General features: G+C 45.6%; 1 protein-coding gene across 1 annotated transcript in view; it reads right to left on the bottom strand.

Moving 5' to 3' along the window:
* ZFHX3 (zinc finger homeobox 3) overlaps positions 1 to 26,403 on the bottom strand; it is a 165,478-nt gene that overhangs the window by 15,696 nt on the left and 123,379 nt on the right. Inside the window, exons 5-6 of the mRNA XM_065898718.1 lie at positions 6,990 to 7,123; positions 6,636 to 6,836 (exon numbers count right to left, since the gene is read on the bottom strand). Of these exons, the coding sequence (XP_065754790.1) occupies positions 6,636 to 6,836; positions 6,990 to 7,123 (335 nt within the window). The remainder of the gene's footprint in view (positions 1 to 6,635; positions 6,837 to 6,989; positions 7,124 to 26,403) is intronic.

The following is a 26,403-nucleotide window of genomic DNA, read 5'->3' as shown; positions in this document are numbered from 1 at the left end:
GGCAGAGTTCTGTAAAAACCTTCCCTTTCTCTAGGAGCGTCGGAGCATGCCAGTGTGTGAGAGGACAAAACCTGGCCACAGCGTCGTAAGCAGAGCCGCCCCAAACGTGTCCAAACCACAGAGACCCTCGGAGGACTAGATGTCGCCAGCAGCTCCCCTGTACCGACAGCGTACGCGGCATTACACATTCACTCTCTCTGCCCCAAATCCTCCCATCCACACACTCAAAAGCCAAACAAAAAGTTTTAGGTTTGGCCAGACAACAGTACACAATCAGTCTAAACACCTATACTTCCTACACTGACACCCACGTAGACTGATTCTTCCAATAATCTTACACCCATAAACACTGAGTATGTTAAGTTACATTCCCCCATAGTCTACTCATTAATGTATAGAGGGGACCTCAGACTACTAAAACAGACTTTTAACCAAAAGTCAAAGTTTTTCTGGTAAGAAAATTCAATTGCTTAGAGCCATTACTGCCTCAGAACTTGAGTCTCTCAAAGATCGGCGGCCATGACCACGCAAAGCAGCTCTGTGGTGACGATCTGGATACCACATGTGCATGTGCTCCTCTCAGCCATCGGAGCCAAGTCAAGCATGCAGAGTGACGGAAACGTAGGAAGAAAATATCATCCAAACAGGCGCAGTACCTTCCTAACAAGTAAACAAGTCTCACCTATAACAAGGGAAATGTGGAGTTCTGCTCTGATGCTGAAAACCTTCAAGTTCAAGCAATTCTCACATCTGACGACAGAAACAGAAGAGCTCCAAGCCGGTACGAAGAATCTTCACGCTTAAGCCATTCCAAAACAACTTAGTTGATGAGATGGAAGGGCCTCAAATGACTCTGCTCATCCATTCATTTGACCATCATTCCCTAAACTTTGTACAAGGTCCCCATGCTGCACGCTTGTGAGAGCAAGACCGGGTCCCTGTGTCCAAGAAGCTCACGTCCAGAATAATTAACCTTCTAGAGATCACAAACTCATTAGAAAATCTGATGAAAGTTGCAGCCTCCTAGAGAAAATACTTTGAAAACAAACTATCGTAGATAATTTCAGGAAATCACAGGCTCCCTCCAGGGAAATTCCGGGATTCAAGTTAATTGCCCTTGAACTACCAGGAAAGGTGACGTGGGTTTGTAAATACCTAGTTCCTACCTCCTGTTCAGTTCACCATTATTTTGGATTATGACTTAACGCCTTTCAAGTTTCTATGAGGTGAGTGGGCCCGAAAGCCCCAAGGACACACCTTATAAAACCCAGAGTCTTAGATGTGGGTCTGGTCCCCACTGTGACATCTGGGCGGGGCCGCTGATGTTGACTCTTTTTCGATAGGAGAAGCTAGAATTATAAGGAGCCCTCCCCACTCCTTGCTTTCTCTGGGTCATGGATATGAAATGGCCAAATACCACAACTTGAGCAGCCAAGGGGTATATACACTTTGCTACATTCTGAACGGGACTGCTCATGCAAATTCACCTCTCAAGGCCACCCTGTCTGAGGTTAGATCAATGCAACCAACAAGTTCCACATGCTGGAAAGCAAAGGTACTTTCTTAGAGCGAGTACTGAACTTGGTTTCTCTGAGACCTTCATCCCCACAGCCTTGGCATTGCTCGCCTGAGTAGAGCTTTCTGAAAGGCTCTCTATTCCAAGTGAAAGTACAGGTTTGCCAAAACCTAGACTCCCAAGGAGACTCAAATCCTTCATATTTCAGTAAAAAAATCAAGAGAATGAAGAACCTCAGGTGGAGGGAAAAAAAGAGGGAAAAAGCCTCAGACACAGGCCTTCCTGGCACAGACCTGGCCGGTCTCTACACCTTGTGAATGAGGCATTGGTCCTGTTCAAAAAACAAGCATGGAGTTAAAAGACAACCGCTTCCAGAACTGAGCATTCTAGCTAGTGGGGGACCCAAAGTCGACGGCGCCAGTGAGGGTCTGGCTGCTCACTTCCTCCCCTGACCTCGATGGCTGCCAGCTGGTCTCTGCACATCTGCAGCCAGCAGGCCCGGCAACTCACGGCAGCAGAGAGAGCTTCAGAGGTTTTTCCCTCCTTTCCTTTTACTACCTTCCAAATGTGCCAGGCTGGGCGCTGGACCATGGAGTTGAGAGGGCTGTTTCTCTCTTTGTCTCGTTTCCCTTCTAAAATGTCTTCCTATGTCGCTATCTTTTTTGTTGTTTTTTTTAAACCTAAAACCCAAGAGGAAGAATTGTAGGGCCATATTAACAATTCATATGGGCCAGAAACAAATGCAGCCCTGAACCAGATTTTAAAATCTAAGAATGAGAAAGACTGAAAAAGGAGGTAGGTGGGAGAACAGGAAACATATGAACAGTTCACACACACATGCACGTACACACACACACACACACACACACACACACACAGTGAGTGAGGGAGAAAAAAGCTGAGAAGGGGACTGAATTGGAGAGAAAAGCTTCATTAGACTTGGAGAGAGGCAAGCAGTGGCAGTATACCAAGGTCACTTTTAATTTAGACCATCTAATTGGCAAACAGGCTCCAAATGGCTATCACCTCACAGGGCTTGGAATTAATGAAGCCCGATTATTTTCATTACCCTCCTCTGAGATGGAGACAAAGTGAGAGCTGGTACCCAAGTGGGTGCCATAGCCTCAGGGCCGCTGGCCACCCGAGAGCCCCCAGTGCAGGGGGGCCAAGCAGCCAGCCTGATCTGGAGACTCGGATGCACAGGCACACGACGAGCAGAGACAGATGCTGACCGAAAACATCACAGGAGACAGACAGCTGGGGCGGGCTGGGGGTGGAGGGGACCTGCAGGCAGTGCAGGTCCAGGGGCAGCCAAGGGGAATCTGTGCGTGGACAAAACGTACAGAATAACTAAGGACTAGCAGAGGGAGTGAAGATGAAGGGCTAGAGAAAGAGGTGCTCCTGGGCTGCTCCAGAGCCAACCCCCTTCTCTGCCATGAGGTCATACTCTGTTAAGTGACTGGGGAACAAAGACAGTTTCCCCGTATTAGTGCTCCGGGATCCCAGTGGTGTGTCCTGCCACTTAGAAGGACAGTGATCAATTAGAATAATTTAAGACTACTGATATGCATTGTAGGTGGTCTTTCCCATTCTCATTTAGGGGCCAGAAACCTGTCCCCTATGCCCTCAACCCTCCTCGCCTAAAACTGTGAGACAAAGGAGGGCACGAGCAGCAGCTCCTATATCCCCACCACCAGTTCGGAATCTCGGACTTCTCGGTAAATAGGTGAGAATTCTATGGAACTGACATCGGGGGCGGGTCGCTCAGTTGGGTCTGGAGGGGCACTTGTCTCACCGCCTTGAGCTTTATAGATTTCCGTCTTTCCTATGACGTGTGTAAAGACACCGTTTGGAGCTCTGTTTCCAATAGGCCGAGCAGAATGAAGTGGTATGGGTGCAGTTTCCACAGCGGAGGGCCAGAGCTGCAATTGTTCCCAGTGGAGAATATTTTTCAAGCCCCTTCATCGGTAAAAAGAAGGGGGCCCATTGAAGACACAGATATGAGATGCAGAGCATAAGCAAGCAGCTGTTACCATAGCAACAGACATATTAGACACTGCAGGTTCCTGAAAGCTGTCTGATAAGGTATTATTAAATGAAGCCTCCTCAAAACACTCTCCATTTACAACTGAACGGAAAGGCATTGTACAGAAAGTAATCTATTTCCATTTATCAGGGTGGAATTTACTTTTAGAGAGACTGAAACCCAATTCAAGCCAGATCCTGGGACCTTGGACCCAAACAGCAAAAAGTATTTACCAGAATTTATAGCTTTAGATACCCTGGACATACCCCCTGTCTGCCAGGAGCTGTCTGTTTGGTGGATTTTGCCAGGCTTTCCTAGTTTGCAGCCAAAGGCAGTGAACTCAGTCAAACAATCTGGCAAGGAAGAAGATTCACTCCTCTCACTGCCATTCATCCTAGCCACTCAAGGATAAAGCAGACATAACTTTCTCCTCTTGGAGGATGAATGACTGAACACTGACCATTCCTTAATGATATGGTTTAGGAAATGGAGCTCTGATTTGAGGGGCATTTCTCAGAGTTTCCTGCTCTAGTTGGCCAGGAACAAACAGACGTATCGTCAGAAAGCCTAACCAATACTTTCCCTTGGCCAATTTTCTAATAAAATTGCTGTAAAATATCCTCCAGGGGCATGATTCTAACCACAGGTTCATTATAAACACTTAGTTGTAAAACAATTGCAAATTTCATATTAACACCAAACTTTTCAGAGGAAGGACAATGGCAACTATTTAATTTGTCAGGGCAGAGACCAAGATCAGCAGTCCAGTCCTCAAATAGCATGCTGGGCTCACCCCAAGGTATGGCCACGAACGCCCCTCTAACCCTGGTTGCTCATCTTTTCCTGCTGATGCTGCTAAAGGGTCGAGGTGGAATTGCTTCATTTAGCTCAATGCAAACCATCCTCATGACTTGGGAAACCAGTTCAATACTGACAGCCATGCAGTAACTCCATCTTCTCATGCAAAGACAGGGTACCAAATCATCCTTATATACGCCTTTAAATCAAGTGTAAAACCCTTATGATTACATTTCCCACAACTTTCAACTTTATTTCTGAATCCATTAACTTTCTCTTGTTGCTAGCAAATGAACTTCCTATAGTCAGCACATTTCCCACAATTGGCACATTTTTTTCAGAAATATTTAGAAAACATCTCCATTGTCTGCTCCGGGCAAATGAGGTAGGTACACAGGGGTTCCTGTACAAGGTGCCAAGCACAGCCCCTTTAGGGAGTGTGTTTCTCCTCCGTAATTATGTTCTTAGGGAGTCTTCTCAAATAGGGTTTATTAACCTGTTTCCATGGTTGGATTTTAGGGTATCCTTATGCTCTCTGGCACTGTGCACACAATTTTGCACATGGAGAATATTTGAAAGAGTTCTTAATAGTAGTTGTCACACTTTAGTTTGCACAGAATACCCAGTAAGGCTACTGAACCGTTTTCACCAGCGTCTCCAAAAAAAAGGTTGAGAATCACTGCTTGAGTGGGTAACACCCAGAAATATCTTAGGGATTGGTACCCAAGCAAACACAGCAGTAACATCCTCCTCTCAAAGACCCTGTTGATAAATGAAGAAGATTCATAATGACCGCCAGACTTGCTACTTTGAATGTACCATACTGTTGCTGTTATAAAAGTATGACAAACAATGGATATTTGAAATATAATTTGTATAGTAGTCCCTAGGGATGTATAAATGAAACTTACTGTCTGATGTAAACCAATCATACAGATTACTACAGGCTCACATTTCCTAGACCAGACTGATATTAAACAGGAGAAATAATCACCAGAGCAGAAGGACGATGTATTGAAAATGCCACCCTCCCCACATCTCTTCCTGTTTCTTCAGGCTCCCATGGTTCCAGGCCATCTGTGGGAAGTATGATGAGGCCTGAGGAAAATCCCCCTTGTTATTTCCAAGGCTGGAGAGAATTCCAGGGGAATTTGTAACAGAAACCCACCCATCCACAAAAGGAAGTTTCCACTTAGAACCTTTCAACGATGTTCACCAGTCTGTCTATTTGAAAATACCCATGGAAAGTGCATTTATACTTGAAATGAAACTCCTGCTAGGTCACCTTAGAGCTTGCCATTGGCTGCTAAGGTTCTCTTGATGCATCATCAAATGTACGTTCCTCACGACTAAACATCATTTACAATGTTATTCATTAATTTTGCGTAACCAAGTGGAATGGGAAATGCCTAGAGGTTATACGTCTGTGACCTGCATGGGAATCTTCACACGAAAAGGCAATCAAATTGACTTATTACTCCACTGTTGAAGGAAGTTAGAGGTGAGAATTTTTCTCTTTGGGGGTTTTTCCTCTAGTGATCAGGAAAGGGCTTTCCAGCAGCCCAAGCATACACAGAATGCAGGATATTGGTATCGCCTGTAGACGTTTGAAAAGTTTTCACATTACATTAGATTCAAATCCTTATACTACTCTTTTGGGCCATGTTTACAGTGGCCACTTAGAGCCATGCCCCGCAGGAGTAGCACCACCATGCTCAAAATGCAAAGCCCTCGTTCATGACTCGCCACGTGCTACCCAACTGAGCACCTTCCTGCTTTGAGAATGAAAGCATCCACTTGAAAAACTCCCACGTCACAGGGCTACATTCTGCGAGTTTGCCACTTGCAGGGGCATCAAGTCAGTTAACCTCTCTGAGCCTCAGTTTCCTCAGCCGTCAATGTAAACGTGTCAAACTTTTTAAATAAAACAGAGTGGTTGTGAGGATGAAATGAGACATAATGAATTTAAGAGCAACCTAGAAGATGACCTGCTCAGTAAAGGTTTGGAGAATCTGAATAACAACTTCTTCATGTAAATGGTTAGCTACTCTAGGCCTCTGCGTCCTGAGGGGAGAGAGGAATGATAAGGCATGTTGAGAAATGCATACGTATTCAGCCCTTTAGGCCACAGTCAGGCCAAGTCTAAGGTGAACAAAGGTCACAGAACTATCTTTGACATTTCCAACTCTGCACTGCCTCTCGCATCCAGCAACACAGCGTCCTGTCCATGTTGCTGCATCACCTTTGACCGCTGGGGAAAGAAAAGCCCCGCGGTCCTGCTCCCAGCTGCCTTACCGTCATGATGAGCTTCTCCACGCAGTCGGGCGCCACGCTGTGGAGGTGGGTGAGGTGCAGCTGGAGGTGGATCTTGTTGTTGAGCATGTCCTGGCACAGGGGGCAGCGGAGCATGGGCTGTACCGAGTGCTGCGTCATGGCGTGCACCCGCAGCCGGTTGACATCGGCGTTGCTGTACTTGCAGTAGGGACACTGGTACATCTGTGGGGAACACACAGCCACCCCTCCGGCTGAATCTTCAGTTCCCACCGCAACTGTGTCCGCCCCAAGCCCGCCCACCCGAGACTCCACTCCCCCCCTTCCCCCCAGTTATGTGAAACACTCCCCCACCAGCACAGCCCCTTCTGGCCTCACCTGCTCCGGTTTGGTCTCCTCTGATGTTTTTGGTCGCTTTGAAGAGAGAGGAGACTCTGAGCTACCTGGGAAGGAGATGCGTTTGGAGGTTGCAGGAGAATCTGTCAGCTCCTTCTCTGCTTGGCTTGATGATGCTGGAAGAAAAAGCAGAAGATGTAATACAGCAGCCAGACCAGGCCAGCTCCCAGAGGGTTTGCGTTGGGTGAAAATCAACATTCATTTATAGCACAGGATTTTCTTGAAACACCAAAATTAAAGTAGGATGAGCATCCGGACTGATTTATCAGGCATGCTAGAAAAGAAGCAAGTGTTTCTTTTTGTCCCCCATGAATTTCTGTCACTACACAACTTTAACAACTGAACACTAAGAAAAAAAGGTACAGAAATGGACTAAAAGGCTCTGAGTTGGATTAAGCTACATTCAGTCTATTCTGACCTCCCCCAATCAAGACACAATCTGCTGGCTTATGAGGGTGGGTGGGAAAGTCTCACCAATTGCTTTGCCAACCACGAGTCAACCCAAGTACCAGACACACTCTGCTTTCATGGATGTAATAGATGATGTGCTTCCAACTTTATCGTCACAGCTCTTGAAATCACAGCACAGCACAGCACAGCACAGCACAGGAGACATGATAAATGGGACGGACCCGAGAAAGGTTTACACGGATATCTGCATACAAATGCGTGCAAAAAATGTCAAGTGTGGCTTCAGCAACTTGCTTCTGGGGAAGAAGTAACTGAAGAGTGGAACTAGCTAGGGCGTGACTCCAACTTCTAATCGAGCCAGTGCTCCAGACACAAGAGTTTATTCGGAGTGGGTGGTTCAGAGGGAAAGTGTCCTCTCTGCTTGCCAGAAACATGCCCTCTGCACCCCACTCCACCAGAACAACAAAACACCAACGAGGACGAGAGTCACATAAGAGTGAAGCAGCAAGCAGTGAGCGTGGAAGTGTTGGCGGAAGGAGTTCTCTGAAGCATGGAAAGGGATCTGGAAGATTGTGATGAGAAAACAGCTGGGCTGAAAGGGTTTTAACAAGGATAAATAAGCAGGGCTCCTCCAGTATAAACACAAATCTCCAAATGGTCAGATGTGGTCATTCCAAAACCTGGTCAGTATCTTAAGGCTGGCTCTCTCACTTGTTTTGGACGGGAACTCCATTTTTCAGCATTTTGCTACAAGTGGTAAGAAGAAAAGTCCTGAAAATGGTAGTGAGACAGTACATACCCACTGCCCTCCCTACCTCACTGAAAAATCATTTGACTCAGCACTGAGGTCACTGGTTTAGAAAGCCTCATGTTTACTCTTTGGTCAAACTGTTTTCTGTCTCATCCAGCCTAGTTCCCTAGCGTGTGTTTCCAGCCTTGAAATCTGTTCTGACGTGGATACCCAAGATGCTGTCGTTACAGATGTGTGCTTTAATAAACAGTTGTAAAAAATCAATTTTATTCATTAAAATCGTAAGGCCACACAATAATTTTGGAAAATAAAAATGCAAAATGCAGGAAATATTCCAGGAAGTGGATGCTCTTCCCAGAATGCACATCTTCTGATCTTTAACCCCAGTATCTTGGTAACCTGGTCTACATAGGTTTGTAGAACATCTATTATTTAAAAAGTACAAGGACAAGCATATTACACACGGACCCCTCCTCCTCCCAGCACACATTCATAACAGTACTTTAATCTGTCTCGAATCGACTTCAAACCCATTTTCTTCTTAATGGGAGTTATTCATTTTCACTTGAAAGGTAATACATGACGGCTGGATATTTAATGTGATGGGCTGGCTGCCGATTAACTAGGTGCTGTATGTGACATTCTAGTCTGGTTCCCACGGCCCACTTCCCATCTCCCAGCCCCCCGCAGACCTGATCCCGCGAAACCTTGCGTCGCGGGTTTTAGACCTCGGAGTGTGATGGGCCCCCTGCCTGAACACTCCCACAATAGGAGTCTTTTAATTAATGTTTTGGGGATGTAAGATCTTCCTGCCCCCAGAAGGTTTCTTATTCTCCATCGTTTTTCATTTTTGCTTATTGGTTGTCTTCTATGTTAGCTCTTCTATAGCTTTTCAAAGGCATTCTAAAGATGGGGTGGGTGGAGACGTTAGATGATACTTCAGATGCTTATCTGGTAGAACCATCCTCCACCTTCCCCATTTCCACCTCCAATCTGTAGGATAGGTTAGGTTCAGGGCTTACAGTTAGGAAAGAGCTGCTCTCTGCTCCCCCTTCCCCTAGGGGCAAGCCAAGACGCAGATCCTATTCTAAACACCCATCCCCGTCTTTTTGTTAGTCTGCCTGACCTGAAACAACACTTGCTTTTACAGGACCGTGACACTGCCTTGTCAATGCCCTCAACCTGCCTGCTACCCACCCTCTTCAGAATGATTTTCAACCGTGCAGTTGCTCAGCAGTGTGGATGAACAAGCGCGGAGGCTGAGACCGCCCGACTCATCCACTCCCTGCAAAGCAAACCCAGTGTAACCCAGTGCAGCATTAGCGTCCTCACAGGACCGGAGTCCACCCTCGTCCTTCAAGGCTGAACGCATGATGAATGGTGACGAGGTTGCAGAGGTGAGAATTCTCGTTTCAGAAGCCACGATTCTTCCCCCCTGCATGGAGAGGGGGACTTCTATTACCTTTGTTTTGTTTTTCATACTCTCAAATTGCTCTGTAACTCTACAGCTTCCTTTGTGAGCTCAAGCTAAGGAGCTGTTCTAAAGTGTTTTAAAAAATAAAATCGTCACTTGCTCACTCATTCCTCTTTCTCTGGAGTAACACAGCAGCTCTGCTGTGATATGAAATACTGCATCCACTGGTGTAAAAACCTCCGGGGCTCATCTCCCTTCTATGTGGGGCAGTCTGCATTTTTATTAGATCAGATCTGTCTAGAAGTGGACATGAGCCACCTGCAGCTCGCTAGGCTTCTTTTCTAAAGATAAGGCCATGCCTTGCCTATATCGGAGTCTGTTAACACCCAGCTACAATCCCATTGTGCTTCCCTGGGTGATGTGAGGACTGCTCCAAAGAGTTAGGTTAACGAGGCTGACAGGCCCCTCCTAGCTTGACCCCAGACATTAAAACGTCAATCCCTATGAAAACATGGTACCAGAGATTTTATAAAATTTCTGTAGGTGGGTAAACAGTTGCGCAAGTTCTCCATCAGCGGGCTGGAAGAGGGTTCACTACTGACAATGACAGTCTAAGGTTTTCTCAAGCTTCTTCTCTCTGAACAACTTCAAAAGGGCCAGAGTCCCAAAATCAGTTCCTACTTTAGTTCTGTCACTAGCATACATTGTAGGCATAAGTAAATGACGTTGTACGAATACCAAGAGGGAAAGTACTGTGGTTTTCTTTTTTGAAGACTTTTCGAAACTCTGACTTAAATTCCAAGAGCAATGTCACAGTCTAGAAAACATTATTACTTTTTAAAATTAATTACTGATCAGTTTAAGGCCATTATGACGTCACAGTAGTGAAACACAAATAGATGCGCTCCAGAGACAAGCCATAGTTTAAACAGTGCCTGGAACCACTGGATTATACTGGTAACAACTTCAAGGGTAACTACCTGTAGTGGCTTTTACAATAATGACAAAATGAACTGGAAACAATCTAGATATTTTACAACAGGGCACGGTTAAGTAGACAATGGCACAGCCACTCTACTGAGTATTAGATGACATTACATATGATAGCTATGAAGCAATATGGGAAAATCCTTGAGAAGGTTCATCAGAAAAAAATAAGATAACATATGCATTAGAACATGATACAGCTTTGTAAAAAATAGGTATTAGGAAAAAAGACTGGAAGAAAATGACTGCTGTATTTAGGTGATTGGCATCACGGACCATCTCCCCATTCTCTACGTTTGTCATGTAGTTATATTATTTTTAATACTATAATTAAAGAGTTTAGCGTTTAAATTCAACTGTCCATGAAAAGGTTGATATTTGGATCCATACTGTGCAAAACATCAGGTGGTATTTTTACTTTGCTGGTTAAAGCAATTTTTCCTCCTTTTGGCAGCTATGCCACATGAAAATATGTGTTAAATCTCAATGAATCTTCCACAGGCAACATGCTGGGCTCCTGGCACTTCAAAGGGTTTAAAAACGTGGCAAGGAATCATGCGAGTGCCATCGATTACATACTCTGTAAAGCGAGGCAAGAGGGATACTGGGACAATATCGGGGAAATGCAGGGTCAAACCCCAAGCGCAGTCCGACAGGATGTTAGCTGCGGACTCCTCGCCACGCAAACTTTCTAAGGAGTGGACAAACACTTGCTCGACTTGTTAGAAGTTAAGGTTGCCCCACTGAACTCGCTGGTGAGGCACGAAAAGGACCGGCATGGCCTGGCTATGGAGTACAGAAAATTCGAAGTCAACTTTCTGGGCCAAAAGCCACCATTCCACCTTAAACTGTGATGGGTTGGTCACTATATCCGACGAATGCAAGTACTGAGAGGCAGACCTGATTCATGACTCTCCATTTCATTGTTCCTCTACATTCCAAGCAAAAGAAATTTCATTTCAAAGGGAAAGACACAGTAGTCAGTGCATGGCTTCCTCAGGAAAAACAAAAATCATTTCTGTGACATCAACTTCCAGATATCCTTTGTTTTTAACATATTTGCTTGGGGGTATTTAACCTCTAAAAATAATTACTTAAAAATTTACCCCTCTTGTCATATTAATTAGAGGGAGTAGGGAAGAGAAGAGAGCCAATATGAATTCATGCAAGTTTTGTTTACAATTTTCAAGAAGAGGTTTTATTATGTTCTAAACATATAGAATAATTAAAACAAGCCTAGTAAGGTTTCAGGTAAGAGGTGACTAACTGTAAAGAACAGGTTAAGGGGGCTTCCCTGGTGGCGCAGTGGTTACGAATACGTCTGCCAGTGCAGGGGACACAGGTTCAATCCCTGGTCCAGGAAGATCCCACATGCCACAGAGCAGCTAAGCCCGTGTGCCACAACTACTGAGCCTGCACTCTACAGCCTGCGAGCCACAACTACTGAGCCCACGTGCCACAACTACTAAAGCCCGTGCGCCTACAGCCCGTGCTCTGCAACAAGAGAAGCCACTGCCATGAGAAGCCCACGCGCCACAACAAAAAGTAGCCCCCGCTCGCCGCAATTAGAGAAAGCCCATGTGCTGCAACAAAGACCCAACGCAGCCAAAAATAAATAAATAAAAAGTAAATTAAAAAAAAGAAGAATAGGTAAGAACAGTATAATTTAGGGGGCTTATCAAGCGGTCAAGTATGGTAGAAACACAGTCTCTTTAACTTCACCTGATAAAACCACTTTTCCTAGAACAAATTCTCACCCAATCCCAATCCTCACTAATAGACTAAAATCTGACTCACTGAAATTTTGGTGACAGAAAACTTGAGAGCTGTACTTGCAATACCATGTACTGCCAGCAGACTTAATGCCAACACGTGCCTCATTTCTCACCTAGTGATGTGGTCACACAACTCTGAAGCGAGGGAAGGCAGGGAGTTGCTGCCTCCTGAAAAAGAAACCTGAAGAAAAATTGGAAGTGAAGTAGAAATGGAACCTTAAGGTACACAGTTTTTGGCTTTCCCTAATCATTTGCCAAGACATCAACTTGCCCTCCATGACAATCAAAAGTACTGGAAGTTTCAGTTCCATGAGCAAAACTGACTTTCTCATCACTCAACACACCATTGGTGCTGTTGGCATGGTGGACATTCTCTGCCACAGGCCCGCCTTTGGCCAGAGTCCTCCCTTGGGGAGATCCTGGGCATGCGCTGAGCTGTCCACGTTACTGGGAAGTTTCTTCTGCGTTTCTTCTCTTCATGGCATAGTGGCACTCGGAAGTGGTGTTCACCAAGATGCTGACCCCCCTTCCTTCTGGGGACCCCAAGGTGAGCCCACTGAAGGCCTGGGATGCTGCCTGACATGTCATCCTTGTGGAGCGGCCAAAGGCAGCCTCCAGCCCCACTTCTCAACCATCAGACTCTGAGCTAAAGTACCACTGACAGCCCCTCCATCTAAACTTCCATCTCCCAAACCAGCAACATAATGGAGGAGCCAATTAAATGATTATTAATTCATGCTACTTTCCGTAAGCCAGAGGTTCTCATCGCCTTGTGTTCCGTAAACCAGCTTGCCACCTGCCCCAGAAATTTACAGCCATCTTTTATCTCCATTGACTAAGGAGAAAAAAAAAAACGTTCACACAGCTCCATACTCAGTGCTTGAGTTGGGATAATGACCCCAGCACGATAGTCACAGAAGCTTCACCATATTGGAAAGTGGTCATTCAGCTCATAATGAAAATGAGATGAAAGGGGCAGTGAGCCCTCTCCATAGCCCCTTCCCCTCAGCTTCTCAGAGGCCCGACACTCCCCTCTAGAAAGCAGAAATGCACAGTTTCCAGAGGGTCAATCTGTGCTCTGGACTTGTGATCCTCTGTGATACTGTCACTGAATGTGGAGCTGCTCTTGGCATCTGCTTGCAATTCCCTCCCCAGAGGAGAGGCTAAGATTTCGTACTCGCCATCTCCTGCAGAGCTACTGCACTTCAGAAGCGGCCAGAGAGCTGGCTAAATTCTCTCCCTCCCTACGGAGAGAAACAGTTCCTTTAAAGGGTCTGCTCGGCTGCCAACTTGGTCGCTAAACATGCACGGCTCTGCCTCTCACCAAGCACTTAAAGATGATCAAAGAGGAATCGGGGAGTCTGTGCACGGCAAAGGCGCACCCAACGGGGTCTCTACACCCTTACACACCCAGAGTCCAGCCCCATGAGGGTAAGAACCTTCTATTCAAAACACAGTCCTGGTTTCAGTTAAGTGCAGGCTACACTGCTCCTGCATGTCTCTTGAAAGCATTTTAGAGAAGTACTCAAAAAGGAGAAGAACATGCCTAGGTAGGTAGAGCGAGACACACAGGCCTCATCCACTTACCAGACATGTCTTCCTGTTTCCATGAAGGATTTCAAAGAAAACTTGATTTATACTACAGATGGGTATTACTGATGCTCGGGGAATGGCTCATTATTTTTCTCCTCCAACTCAAAGATGAACCAGATAGGTCAGCACTTTGAAAATCCAGAAGCTCTTCAGTGTTGTTTCTGTTGTTGTTATTTGTTTGCTTTTTATTTGGAAATATAGATTCACAGGAAGTTGCAAGATTAGTACAGAGAGGTCCGTTTCCCCTTCACCTAGGTGTTTCTTTTTAACCAGGGTTTAGATAAAGATTGCTGGGTTTCTCAGATGGAGAGATATACCATGTTCTTGGAGTGGAAGGATCAACACTGTGAAAATGACTATAATACCCAAAGGAATCTACAGATTCAATGCAATCCCTATCAAACTACCAATGGCATTTTTCACAGAGCTAGAACAAAAGAATTTCACAATTTGTATGGAAACACAAAAGACCCCGAATAGCCAAAGCAATCTTGAGAAAGAAAAACGGAGCTGGAGGAATCAGGTTCCTGGACTACAGACTATACTACAAAGCTACAGTCATCAAGACAGTATGGCACTGGCACAAAAACAGAAATACAGATCAATGGAACAGGATAGAAAGCCCAGAGATAAACCCACATACATATGGTCACCTCATTTTTGATAAATGAGGCAAGAATGTACAATGGAGAAAAGACAGCCTCTTCAATAAGTGATGCTGGGAAAACTGGACAGCTACAGGTAAAAGAATGAAATCAGAACACTCCCTAACACCATACACACAAAAAAACTCAAAATGGATTAAAGACCTAAATGTAAGGCCAAGACACTACAAAACTCTTAGAGGAAAATACAGGCAGAACACTCTATGACATAAATCACAGCAAGACCTTTTTTGACCCATCTCCTAGAGAAATGGAAATGAAAACAAAAAAAAAGAAATGGGACCTAATGAAACTTAAAAGCTTTTGCACAGCAAAGGAAAATATAAACAAGACAAAAAGACAACCCTCAGAATGGGGGAAAATATTTGCAAACAAAGCAACAGACAAAGGATTAATCTCCAAAATATATAAGCAGCTCATGCAGCTAAATATCAGAAAAGCAAACAACCCAATCCAAAAATGGGCAGAAGACCTAAATAGACATTTCTCCAAAGAAGATACACAGATTGCCAACAAACACATGAAAGAATGCTCAACATCACTAATTATTAGAGAAATGCAAATCAAACCTACAATGAGGTATCACCTCACACCGGTCAGAATGGCCATCATCAAAAAATCTACAAACAATAAATGCTGGAGAGGGTATGGAGAAAAGGGAACCCTCTTGCACTGTTGGTGGGAATGTAAATTGATACAGCTACTGTGGAGAACAGTATGGAGGCTCCTTAAGAAACTAAAAATAGAACTACCATATGACCCAGCAATCCCCACTACTGGGCATATACCTTGAGAAAACCATAATTCAAAAAGAGTCATGTACCACAATGTTCACTGCAGCTCTATTTACAATAGCCAGGACATGGAAGCAACCTAAGTGTCCATCAACAGATGAATGGATAAAGATGATGTGGCACATATATATATAATGGAATATTACTCAGCCATGAAAAGAAGTGAAACTGAGTTATTTGTAGTCAGGGGGATGAACCCAGAATCTGTCATACAGAGTGAAGTAAGTCACAAAGAGAAAAACAAATACCGTATGCTAGCACATATATATGGAATCTAAAAAAAGAAAAATGGTTATGAAGAACCTAGGGGCAGGACAGGAATAGAGACACAGATGTAGAGAATGGACTTGAGGACACGGGGAGGGGGAAGGGTAAGCTGGGACCGAAGTGAAAGAGCGTCAAGGACATATATACACTACCAAATTTAAAATAGACAGCTAGTGGCAAGCAGCCACATAGCACAGGGAGATCCGTTTGGTGCTTTGTGACCACCTAGAGGGGTGGTATAGGGAGGGTGGGAGGGAGATGCAAGAGGGAGGAGACACGAGGATGTATGTATACGTATAGCTGATTCACTTTGTTATAAAGCAGAAACTAACACACCATTGTAAAGCAATTATACTCCAATAAAGATGTTTTAAAAAAAAAAATCCACCTTCCAATGCAGGAGATGCGAGTTCGATCCCTGGTCAGGGAACTAAGATCCCACATGCCACAGGAAAACTAAGCCCGTGCGCTACAACTAGAGAGGAGCCTGCAGGCCCAACAAAAGATCCCGCATGCCGCAACTAAGACCCGATGTAGCCGAAAATAAATAAAATAAAATAAAATAAAACAGGGAGTTTCATACAAAGCAGAAGGACAAGGACCTCCAGATAAGTGGAAAAATCTGGCAACCGGATCTTCATTCCTATGCAGTAGCCATGGGCTGGAGCCGATGCCCCGTGCCCTCTGGATTGCCCCACCCTCCCGATACTGGGCATTCCTTCATTCCGTCTGCCAGCCTCTATGTGTGACACTTAATTTGGGAGATGGGGCTCGAGGAGGAGACAGGAGCGAAAAGAAGAATCTTAGAAAGGGCAGACAGACTGAAGAGGAGGCTGAGGAAAAGGGAGTAGGAGAAGGAGAGGCATCCACAGGGGCCCAGAGGCTGGAAGCTGATCCCAGGAAGGCTGCCCCAGGAGGAGGCAGGGGCTGTCATCCCAAGAAGAATCAGTAGCTGAACCTGGGAAAGGAAATCCTTGTTTCATTGCCTGAGTTCATTGTCTGCTCCCTGACACAGAGCCCCTAAATCCCTTGAAATTTCCTGGGTGACAGGAGTATCTTTTGTTCCAATGAGGTGACTCTGAGTGGTCACCAGAAAGACCAAGCCGTGGTGAGAAGCTTGGGATCTTCATTCTCACCTCCCACCCTTCAGGAAGGGGAGGGGGTTGGAGACTGAGTTAATGATCCATCATCCCTACTTGATGAAGCCTCCATAAAAATCCCAAAATTTTTAAAAAGTCCAGGTTGGCACACCCTAACTCCGTGGGGACAGAAACTCCTGCGCTCAGGACCCTTCGAGACCTTGCCCTATGTATCTCTTCATCTGACTGCTCATCTGTTATCTTTTATCATACCATTCATTAAATCATAAGCTGGTAAAAAAAAAAAAAAACAGAACAAAAAAAGATTGCTGGGTTTTTGATCACTCTTCATCATGACCACATGTCTCCTCCTCTCCCACTCCTGCAATCCGGGATTCCATCAGCCAAGACCAGGACTCGTGCCTCTTCTACACACTTCTGTCTTTTAGGAAAGCTCAGTTCCTTCCTCACGCGGCGGGGGCTCAGGGCCTTGCCATCCGGTTAAAGGAGACGTAAGTCTCAAACTTCACGCACGTCACAGAGGTCAGAGCCCCAACATTCTCAAACTCAGCTGTGAGTCAGAAATCCCCTGGAAGGCTTGCTAACACACAGAAGGCAGGCCCCACCCTCCTAGCATAGGTCTGATTCAGAGAATCTGCATTTCCAGTGAGTTCCCAGGTGATGCCGGTGGTCTGACCACATTTTAAGAACCGCTGTCAGAGCCAAAGCTTTCTGTAATTGGTAGGAACCATACCACCTTGTGGCTGGACTAGAATTAAATAAGGGGGCCTGCAGGCGTGGGCGGATCTGGCCGTCCACTTTCAAATGACTCTTGCTGAAAATGCTATTCTCATCATCTACACTCGGGGACAAAAGCCAGGCCTGGTCTCAAAGCCCGATGTTTTCCCCCTCAGGCCAAAGGTGAAAGATTAAATATGGCTGTCCCTCAGGGAACCTTCCTGCTCTAAACCAACACAGACACATTTTCAAAGCCAGAAATTCAGAAGGAATAACCTCTACGTGTTCTGTTCGCAGTGTAATCCAGAATAATGACAGACTGCCTTGCTTATGAAAGTCTCGGTCTTTCCACGTGCCCTGGAGAACCTCTGTGAAAAGGACAAACACCTCTGGGCTCTTTCCACTTTGCAGGAAGAGGAAGCCTCTTTTTGGTGCTGGCTTCCCAGGTCTTGGCACCTGCAGGCCACACCAGCCCGAGGCGCCCTTTGCTTCGCCCCTGGGAAGAATGCAGAGACCCACACCGGCCCCTGTGCCCGCGAGTCGGCACTCTGGGAATGGGGGGTCAGGCCGTGCTTTCCCAGCGAGCGGCCAGGGTGCGACGGCGGGCCCATGCTGAGTGCTGGCTGCCGCTGCTTGTCTGCAGCTTCGGGGAAAAAAGTAGTGCTAAGTCCCACATCAGAGGCATCAATCTGTTGTACTAATTCCTTGTTGAAATATGCATAAGGCTGCTTAACTACACTGATTTGCGCTCCCAAAAGGCCATCCCGCAATTCAGTTTCAAGATACCTTACTCCCTCTGTGTCAGGTTTATGAATGAACCACCAGTCACAACAGAGCCACCAGCCACCACTTCGTTTAGACCAACATCAGCTGTCGGAGTACTCGTGACTTCTAAACGTTGGGCTGCCACCCTGAGCCTAGCTTGTGCCAGAAGCCAGGGACCAAAGGGGCCAAGACCCAATTCTTCACTTTGAGGTATCAAATCAGCCTGCCTGCCTGTGGCCTCTTGTCAGCTTCCCCAGAGTGTCCTGTCTTCCCCTGCAGAGCCCCTGAGCTGTGCACAGATGCCATCTGCAGCTGTGGTCACAGTGCCCGGTGAGGATGGGGCGCGGTTGGCGGGCACCTCGGAGTCTGCATTATCACTCTGCCCTCTGGCTTCATTACAGGATTGTGACAACCGTGGACTTGGAAAAAGCTAGAACAGGGAGAACCTTAGAGACACTTGAATTAACAGAAAAAAGTCCAGAGGTGCGAGATGTAGGTCAAAACAAGAGGTGATGTGGGTCATGCTGGGACCAGGTTGCAGTTAATTAACAGAAGCTCATCCATGAAATCCAATATTAATTAGGTTAGTCAGAGCCTCTGAGCCCCAACACAGCACAGACTCCCAGAGACTAGACTAGAAGGACACTCTTCCAGTTTTTCTTCCATTCCAAACCTATCTTCATAAGATACTTAACTAAATTTTAAGAGTCAAATGGAACTTGTGACAATAAAAACATACAATCTGGGTCCAGCATGGTGACAGACACAAAGAGCCCTGCCCTTCACTTCTCTGCAACCTTACAAATCAGCTCTTCCCACGACCCACCGAGGATTTCTCCTCGCTCATTCAGGTTAGCGGGAGTGTGAGAATCTGTAATGGGCGAGAAAAACGTCACTCAGGTCCCCGGAAGGGCTGGAAAATGGGAATGACTCTCCACTTTCCCCCTGCAGGTTTCAAGTACCAAGCAGAATGGAAAGGTCTCCTCTTGGAGTTTGGGAAGCACAGAGGGGAAGCCCCACACCGTGTAATGTTTACGTCAGCATTTCTCTCACCACCACGCTCCAAAGGCTGTGTTTGCTCACAGCCTGCAAAGGCCCAGGACGGCCCATGTGTGTGAAGGGGCGGGGGAGGCAGTTCGGGGGCACCACTCCTCCATAACTCCTGTGTTTCCCTGGCCAAGTTCTCTTTACACAGAGGCATCGCACCCCCTCCCCCCACTAAGGAACACAGCACATGGCTTGCAGGGCTGCCACAACCTGGCTCAAGTCCCAGCTGTGTGACCTTGAGCGTTTCAGTTGACTACACTGGACTTTCAGCTTCCATGTCTGTCAGCGGGAGGACCGCGTCTACTCACAGGGCTTCTGGGAGGCTAGCAAGAGAGATTAGGCACACGAAGCCCACCAGGGTCAAGCACACAGCGAGAGCTCAAACATTTGTTGCTATGGTTTCATTTTTAGAAGTGTCTCTGGGAAATAATACAGGTGCATGTGCGGCCGCGTAACCACAGAGTGAGGGGAGAGGCCTGGTTTCAAGGACACGCAAAGACACCCTAAATTTGCCTTTTCTGTAAATCAACGCGGAAGCATTCTACTCACCCCATGGGTTTAATATCTAAAGAGCAGAAAGTTGAATAACTTGCACTTGAAAGTGTTTATGGTTATGCTGTTTTACCAACTGATTGCTAATGAAACATCCAAACAGTATTAAGCACTTGCTAGATGCTAGCGATTACAAAAATGCATGCACATGGGGTTGGGGAGAGATGCAGAGGCAGAGCACAGGAGATTTTTAGGGAAATAAAAATCCTCTGTATGACATTATAGTGATGGTTCTATGTCATTATACACATGCCCAAGCCCACAGAATGCACATCAGGAGTGAATCGTGAGGTAAACTTTGGACTCTGGATGATTATGATGGATCAATGTAGGTTCATCATTGGTTAAAAAAAAAAAAGTACCATCCTGGTAGGTGATGTTGATCATGGGGGAGCTATGCGTGTCGGGGGCTGGGGAGCAGGGCAGAGGGTATAGGGGAAATCCCTGTGCCTCCCTCTCAAGTTCGTTGTAAACCTAAAACAGCTCTAAAAAAAAACCAGTCTTTTAAAAAAACAAAAACAAAAATGTATGAATGCCACATGGTCCTGACCATAAAGAGGTGACAATTCTGTTTGACAACTGGAGAAACAGGATCTTCAAGTCTTCTCCAATCTTTGTATAGTAAGAGAAAGCTACTAGGTCATGTGTTCTTCAGCTTTATAATCGGGGTGGGGCAGGGTGGGGGGGGCAGAGATATATCCCTGACCCAGAGGGCAAATTGCACTTTGATCACAAATCTGACACCTAGGCGTTCCATGAGTTTTAGTTCTCTAGCTGCTAGAGAAAGATAATGTTGGACCCAGGAAGAATGTGAGAGCCTAACAAAAGTGCTCTGACAGCCCCCCACCCCCAGAACGGCACCATAGTATTGTTTTAGACCCACGATCATGATTCTGATAACAGAGGTGCTTCCCCCAACAGCACAAAAGCTAAAACTGAAACAAAGCAAGAAGATTAACATGGCCGTGTAGCAAGAATAATATGCAAATCTGTAAGTTATTTTCTACAGCGATGAAAACTAATTTGCTCCTTAATCTACATTTTCACTGCTCTCTATCTATACCTGGATGATAATTCTCATTCCACTGTTACCATAGTTATATGATTGCATATAGCATCCTTTCTAGAAAGTGAGTTCCAATTACTTTTTTTTTGTATAACCCGTATCTGCATTAGATATCTGCACAAAAAATATTTGCTCAACTGATGTGGTGCCTATGTCTCTTATGACTTAAATATAAATTCTCAAGGCCAAGATGGCTGAATTACTGGAATTCGGGCAAGTCCAGATACACGCCATACCCTGTATCTATTTTTGCTTCTCAACATAAAAATAGTTCAGATGGTTTGTTTTCAATTGTGAGACAGAATTCCGCCTGCAGTGACTTAAGCAGCCAAGTTATACTGAAAGTGGCCTGGAACCAAAAGAGCGTGGGGAGTGGAAGTGGGGGAAGGGAACAAGTGGACTCTGGAAAAGCCGACTTAGCCACACACTTCCCATCTGTGTGTGAAAACGTAAAACCAAAAATGCATTCCGCTGGCAAGAACGGGAACCACAGAGGGGCCATGCAGGCCAGGCTACCAGCATTCCCTCACACATACCCTACTGCAAAGACAAATCTACCTTTGGGTGAGGTGGAGAGATGGAACCAAGTCCGAAAGGACACAGAATTAGGCCAAAATGATTTTCGTAGAGGCAGTGAATGGCCTGGTTTCCAGCAAACAACGGGGCTGGGACATGGAGAGCCACTCAGAGACGCCCTCATGAGTCTCCAAAGATTGATGTCCTCATCACCGGGTTCTGACAGCTCAGTGAGATGGGGCCCAGTGACAGTGGACCAGGTGAGAGCTTCGGTGTTCTGATGCCCCAGCAAGAAAGGCCGTGTGGTACTATCTAACCTTCACGGAAGAAGGCTAGGGGGCCCACGGGAACTCTGTCCAGGCTCCTGGCCCACGCTCTCTCCACCAGCCAGAGACCAGGAACATCCTCGCAAGCTATGAGCATTCTGGCCTCAGAAATTAATGTTTTCCAAGATTCTACACTACTGTACAACTGTCCCTCCTCCAATCATATTTTTAAGAAGTTCCAGAACTGCAAGAACACATTTAGTCCAAACCTGCCACTTGACAGATTGTGAAACTGAGGTCCAGAGACCAAGTTCGCGTGGCTTATCTCAGTGGCAGGACTGGGCCCTGAGCCCCGGGCTTCTGCCTTCTCATAGTGCAGAGTGCTTCCTCTCAGCACATGCCTTGTCTTGTCTTTATGGACTCAGTCCTTTCAAAAAAGTATTGTTTCAGCTCCTTTCCTTTCTCCAACACGGATTACATTTCAGGCACTCAGTTCCCCATACAATGGCATCGCTATTTATACAAAGCTGTAAACAACAGGGAGAAGAGGGGGAGGGGCTGGTAATAGATTTCCACCAGGATGTTCCTGACCTGCTTTTTTTCAACCTCAGTAATTAGAAAGGCGGTGGGTCTGCAGGAATTATTCATACGCAGCAAGAGCCATACACTATACATTTATGTTAAACATGTCAAACCCGATTGAAATCATGCCTGCCAGCACCATATTCCATAAACACACTTTTCCCTAACAGTTGCCCAGACCTTGCCGGCCCATTAAGACGTCCTTTAACAGCAGTCTTCCACAGATTCGGATCAGGCATGCTCCGCCGCACTAACTGCTGTGTGTTAGGTGAGCATCATGGATTTTAAAAAATTAATAAAGTAAAATCCCTTCAAGCTATTCCCCTTGAAAAGCAGTGCTCAAACTACAATTCCAAACCAAAATTTTACAAAAATACAAACATGGACGTCAGTTAGGGGTTTCTGAAGCATTATGTTGTCATTTTAAGTTGGAGCGTTGCCCCATCTTTGTTTGTTTTTTAAAATCCCAATATCCCCCAGGTCATCTTGTCTCAAATTAGCTTAACTAGACCCAGCCTAGTGCTCCGTGGCTAGAAACCATGGCAGCTACAGGATTTACATAACCATCTTGCTATGATTATTTGCCAAGGGTTCAATTTTTTCCCCTAATTATTGGTGATAAAGCATTACATTAATTGTATATCACTTAATTTATAGCAATTAATGATTGATTGGATAATCACTGCATTAATTATTGTTCAGTTGCTGACACTGGGGGCTCTTCAATCTACAACACACACTTTCAAATCCACACTGCTAAACGAGAACAAGCGATCGCTTTCACATTTTAAAAGAGAAAACCGCAAAGTTGGATGGTGGAAATGGCTGTGCATTAAGAAAGAGGCTTTGAATCAAAGACCCTTTCCACACCCTCTGGTGGCCCACAGGAGCACTTTACAGTTGCCTTGAGTCGACGTGACCCGAGGTGTCTACTAAGGACTCGTCCATGTGCCACCACGTCCCGTCATGGAACCCAGGCTGCGGCTGGTGGGGGTCACTTGTCTGTGTTCCAAGGCTCCCAGGGGCCAAGGTCATTGGCTAACTGGTGGGCTTCCTGATTCCAAATATAGAGAGTTCTTTCCACTTCACCAACCTGCTTTCAGACTGAGCATGACACTGCCTTACTACGAGTCATGTTCGTGGCTGACAGTCCCACTCGTTTCGAACATACAGGTGGCAGTCGTGTTACTGTTTTCCACTGCACAACTTTAGGAGGGTGCTGTTCTCTACACTCAGAATGGGGGTGAAAATGGGATCAAATGATTAGACTGAAAAAGTCCGTTCTTGGAGAGATGTATAATGAACTCCTAAGAGCTTGGGCTCTGTCCTAAGAGCACGTGGAAGAGCCAGTACGCAAAGCCGAACCTGCTCGTATGCCTTTTGGCAACTTGCTCGAGCTCTCCCAGGCTCCATTCACTTATCTACAAAATGGCGGGAGGGGGGGCAAGGGGGTGGTTCCTTCCGGTATCTATCTCATGGCACCGGGGGTGAGAATCAAGTGAAATAGTCGTATATAAAGCAGTGCTGCCCAACTCTTCTTCATATGGCAGCACACACAGAAAACCACAGCTAATTAGTACCAACAGATGAAGCTGCACTTGCCCCTGGCTGGAGCAGCCCCTGGCCTCCGCAGGCCAGCCCACGGGCTATGGAGATCGGTATCTGTGAGCATTCATGGCACGTTGGCTGGGCAGGACAGGTGTAATCTGGCACGCAGTTACAGCTCGATGTAGCCGGAATAATAACTGGAAAGTACAATGAGAGCTGCAGACACGTTCTTTCCAAGTTGGTTTTGCTCCTGCTGAGTATCTCTAGCTGCACTGGCCAATATGGTGGCTGCTAGCCACAGGCTACTGGACTTTAAATTCACTGAAATTAAGTAAAATTTCAAATCGAGCTCCTCAGTGATGCTAGCTACACGTCAAGTGCTGAATAGCCCCGTGCGGCTAGTGGCTGCTGTACTGAGCAGTGCAGGTGCAGAACATTTCTATCAGCACAGCACTGACCTACAGTAACACTGTGTGATGACCATGGGTGCTCCTGAAACACCCAGTAGAGGTGTACGCTCCCTGAAGGCAAGGCCGGTCATCTCAAGGAACTTGTGACCAGTGGAACTCTGCCCGCTGCCCCGCATGTGGCAGGGACCGGACCACCGACCATGGGATTGATGCTCTCTGCATCAAATCACTATCCTGCTGGCCTTGCTGCCGCTCGAGGTAAAGGACCTGACTCCTAAATAAAAGGAGCCCAAAGAGGGTCCACTGCCAACAGACGTAACAAAGGAAATCAGGATAACTAGGGCACCTACCAGGCACCAGTGGGGGACCACGGACACCTAAGGGGACAGGAGGAATCCCCAGTGACCAGCTTGCGGGATCTTGGTTCCCAGGCTGGAGGTCAGGCCCGAGCTCCTGTGGTGGGAGCTCCGAGTCTAAACCGCTAGACTAACGGAGAACCTCAGACCCCAGGGAATATTAATCGGAGTGAGTGCTCCCAGAGGTCCTCATCTCAGCACCGAGACCCAGCTCTACCTAACTGCCTACAAACTCCAGTGCCAGATGCCTGAGGCCAAAGAACCACTAAACAGGAATACAGCCCCACCCATCAAAAAGTAAATAAAATGACAAAAAATTATGTTACAAAGGAGCAAGATAAAAACCTACAAGACCAAATAAATGAAAATGAAATAGACAAACTACCTGAAAAAGAATTCAGAGTAATGAGAGTAAAGATGATCCAAAATCTTGGACAAAATGGAGAAAATACAAGAAATATTTAACAAGGATCTAGAAGAACTAAACAGCAAACAGTGAAGAACAACACAATAACTGAAATTAAAAATACTCTAGAAGGAATCAATAGCAGAATAACTGACGCAGAAGAAGGGAAAAGTGAGCCGGAAGATAAAGTGGTAGAAATAACTGCCAGGGAGCAGAATAAAGAAAAAAGAATGAAAAGAACTGAGGACAGTCTCTGCGCCTCTGGGACAGCATTACATGCACCAACATTCAAATTACAGGGGTCCCAGAAAAAGAAGAGAAAAAGAAAGGGACTGAGAAAGTATTTGAAGACATTATAGCTGAAAACTTCCCTAACATGGGAAAGGAAATAGTCAAGTCCAGAGAGTCCCATACAGGATAAACCCAAAGAGAAACACACCAAGACACATATTAAACAAACTGTCAAAAACTAAATACTAAGAAAAAATATTAAAAGCAGCAAGGGAAAAGCAGCAAGTAACATACAAGGGAATCCCCATAAAGTTAACAGCTGATCTTTCATCAGAAATTCAGCAAACCAGAAGGGAGTGGCAGGACATATTTAAAGTGATGAAAGGGAAAAACCTACAACCAAGATTACTCTATCCAGCACAGATCTCATTCAGATTCAACGGAGAAATGAAAAACTTTACAGACAAGCAAAAGCTAAGAGAATTCAGCACCAGCAAACCAGCTTTATATCAAATCCTAAAGGAACTTCTCTAGGCAGGAAACACAAGAGAAGGAAAGGACCTACAATAACAAACCCAAAACAATTAAGAAAATGGTAATAGGAACATACATATCGATAATAACCTTAGATGTAAATGGATTACAATGCTCCAACCCAAAGACATAGACTGGCTGAATGGATACAAAAACAAGACTTGTATACATGCTGTCTACAAGAGACCCACTTCAGACCTAGGGACACATACAGACTGAAAGTGAGGGGATGTAAAAATACATACCATGCATGTGGAAATAAGAAGAAAGCTGGAGTAGCAGTTTTCGTATCAGACAAAGCAGACTTTGAAATAAAGACTATTACAAGAGACAAAGAAGGACACTACATAATGATCAAGGGGTCACTACAAGAACAAGTTATAACAATGGTAAATATTTATGCACTCAACATAGGAGCACCTCAATACATAAGGCAAATGCTAACAGCCCTAAAAGGGGAAATGGACAGTAATACAATCATAGTAGGGGACTTTAACACCCCACTTTCACCAATGGACAGATCATCCAAAATGAAAATAAATAAGGAAACACAAGCTTTAAGTGACACATTAGACAAGATGAACTTAATTGATATTTATAGGACATTCTATCCAAAAACAACAGAATACACTTTCTTCTCAAG

The sequence above is a fragment of the Phocoena phocoena genome, chromosome 20 (assembly GCF_963924675.1).
Source record: "Phocoena phocoena chromosome 20, mPhoPho1.1, whole genome shotgun sequence".
NCBI lineage: Eukaryota > Metazoa > Chordata > Mammalia > Artiodactyla > Phocoenidae > Phocoena > Phocoena phocoena.
This window is presented reverse-complemented; position numbering and strand designations above follow the sequence as displayed.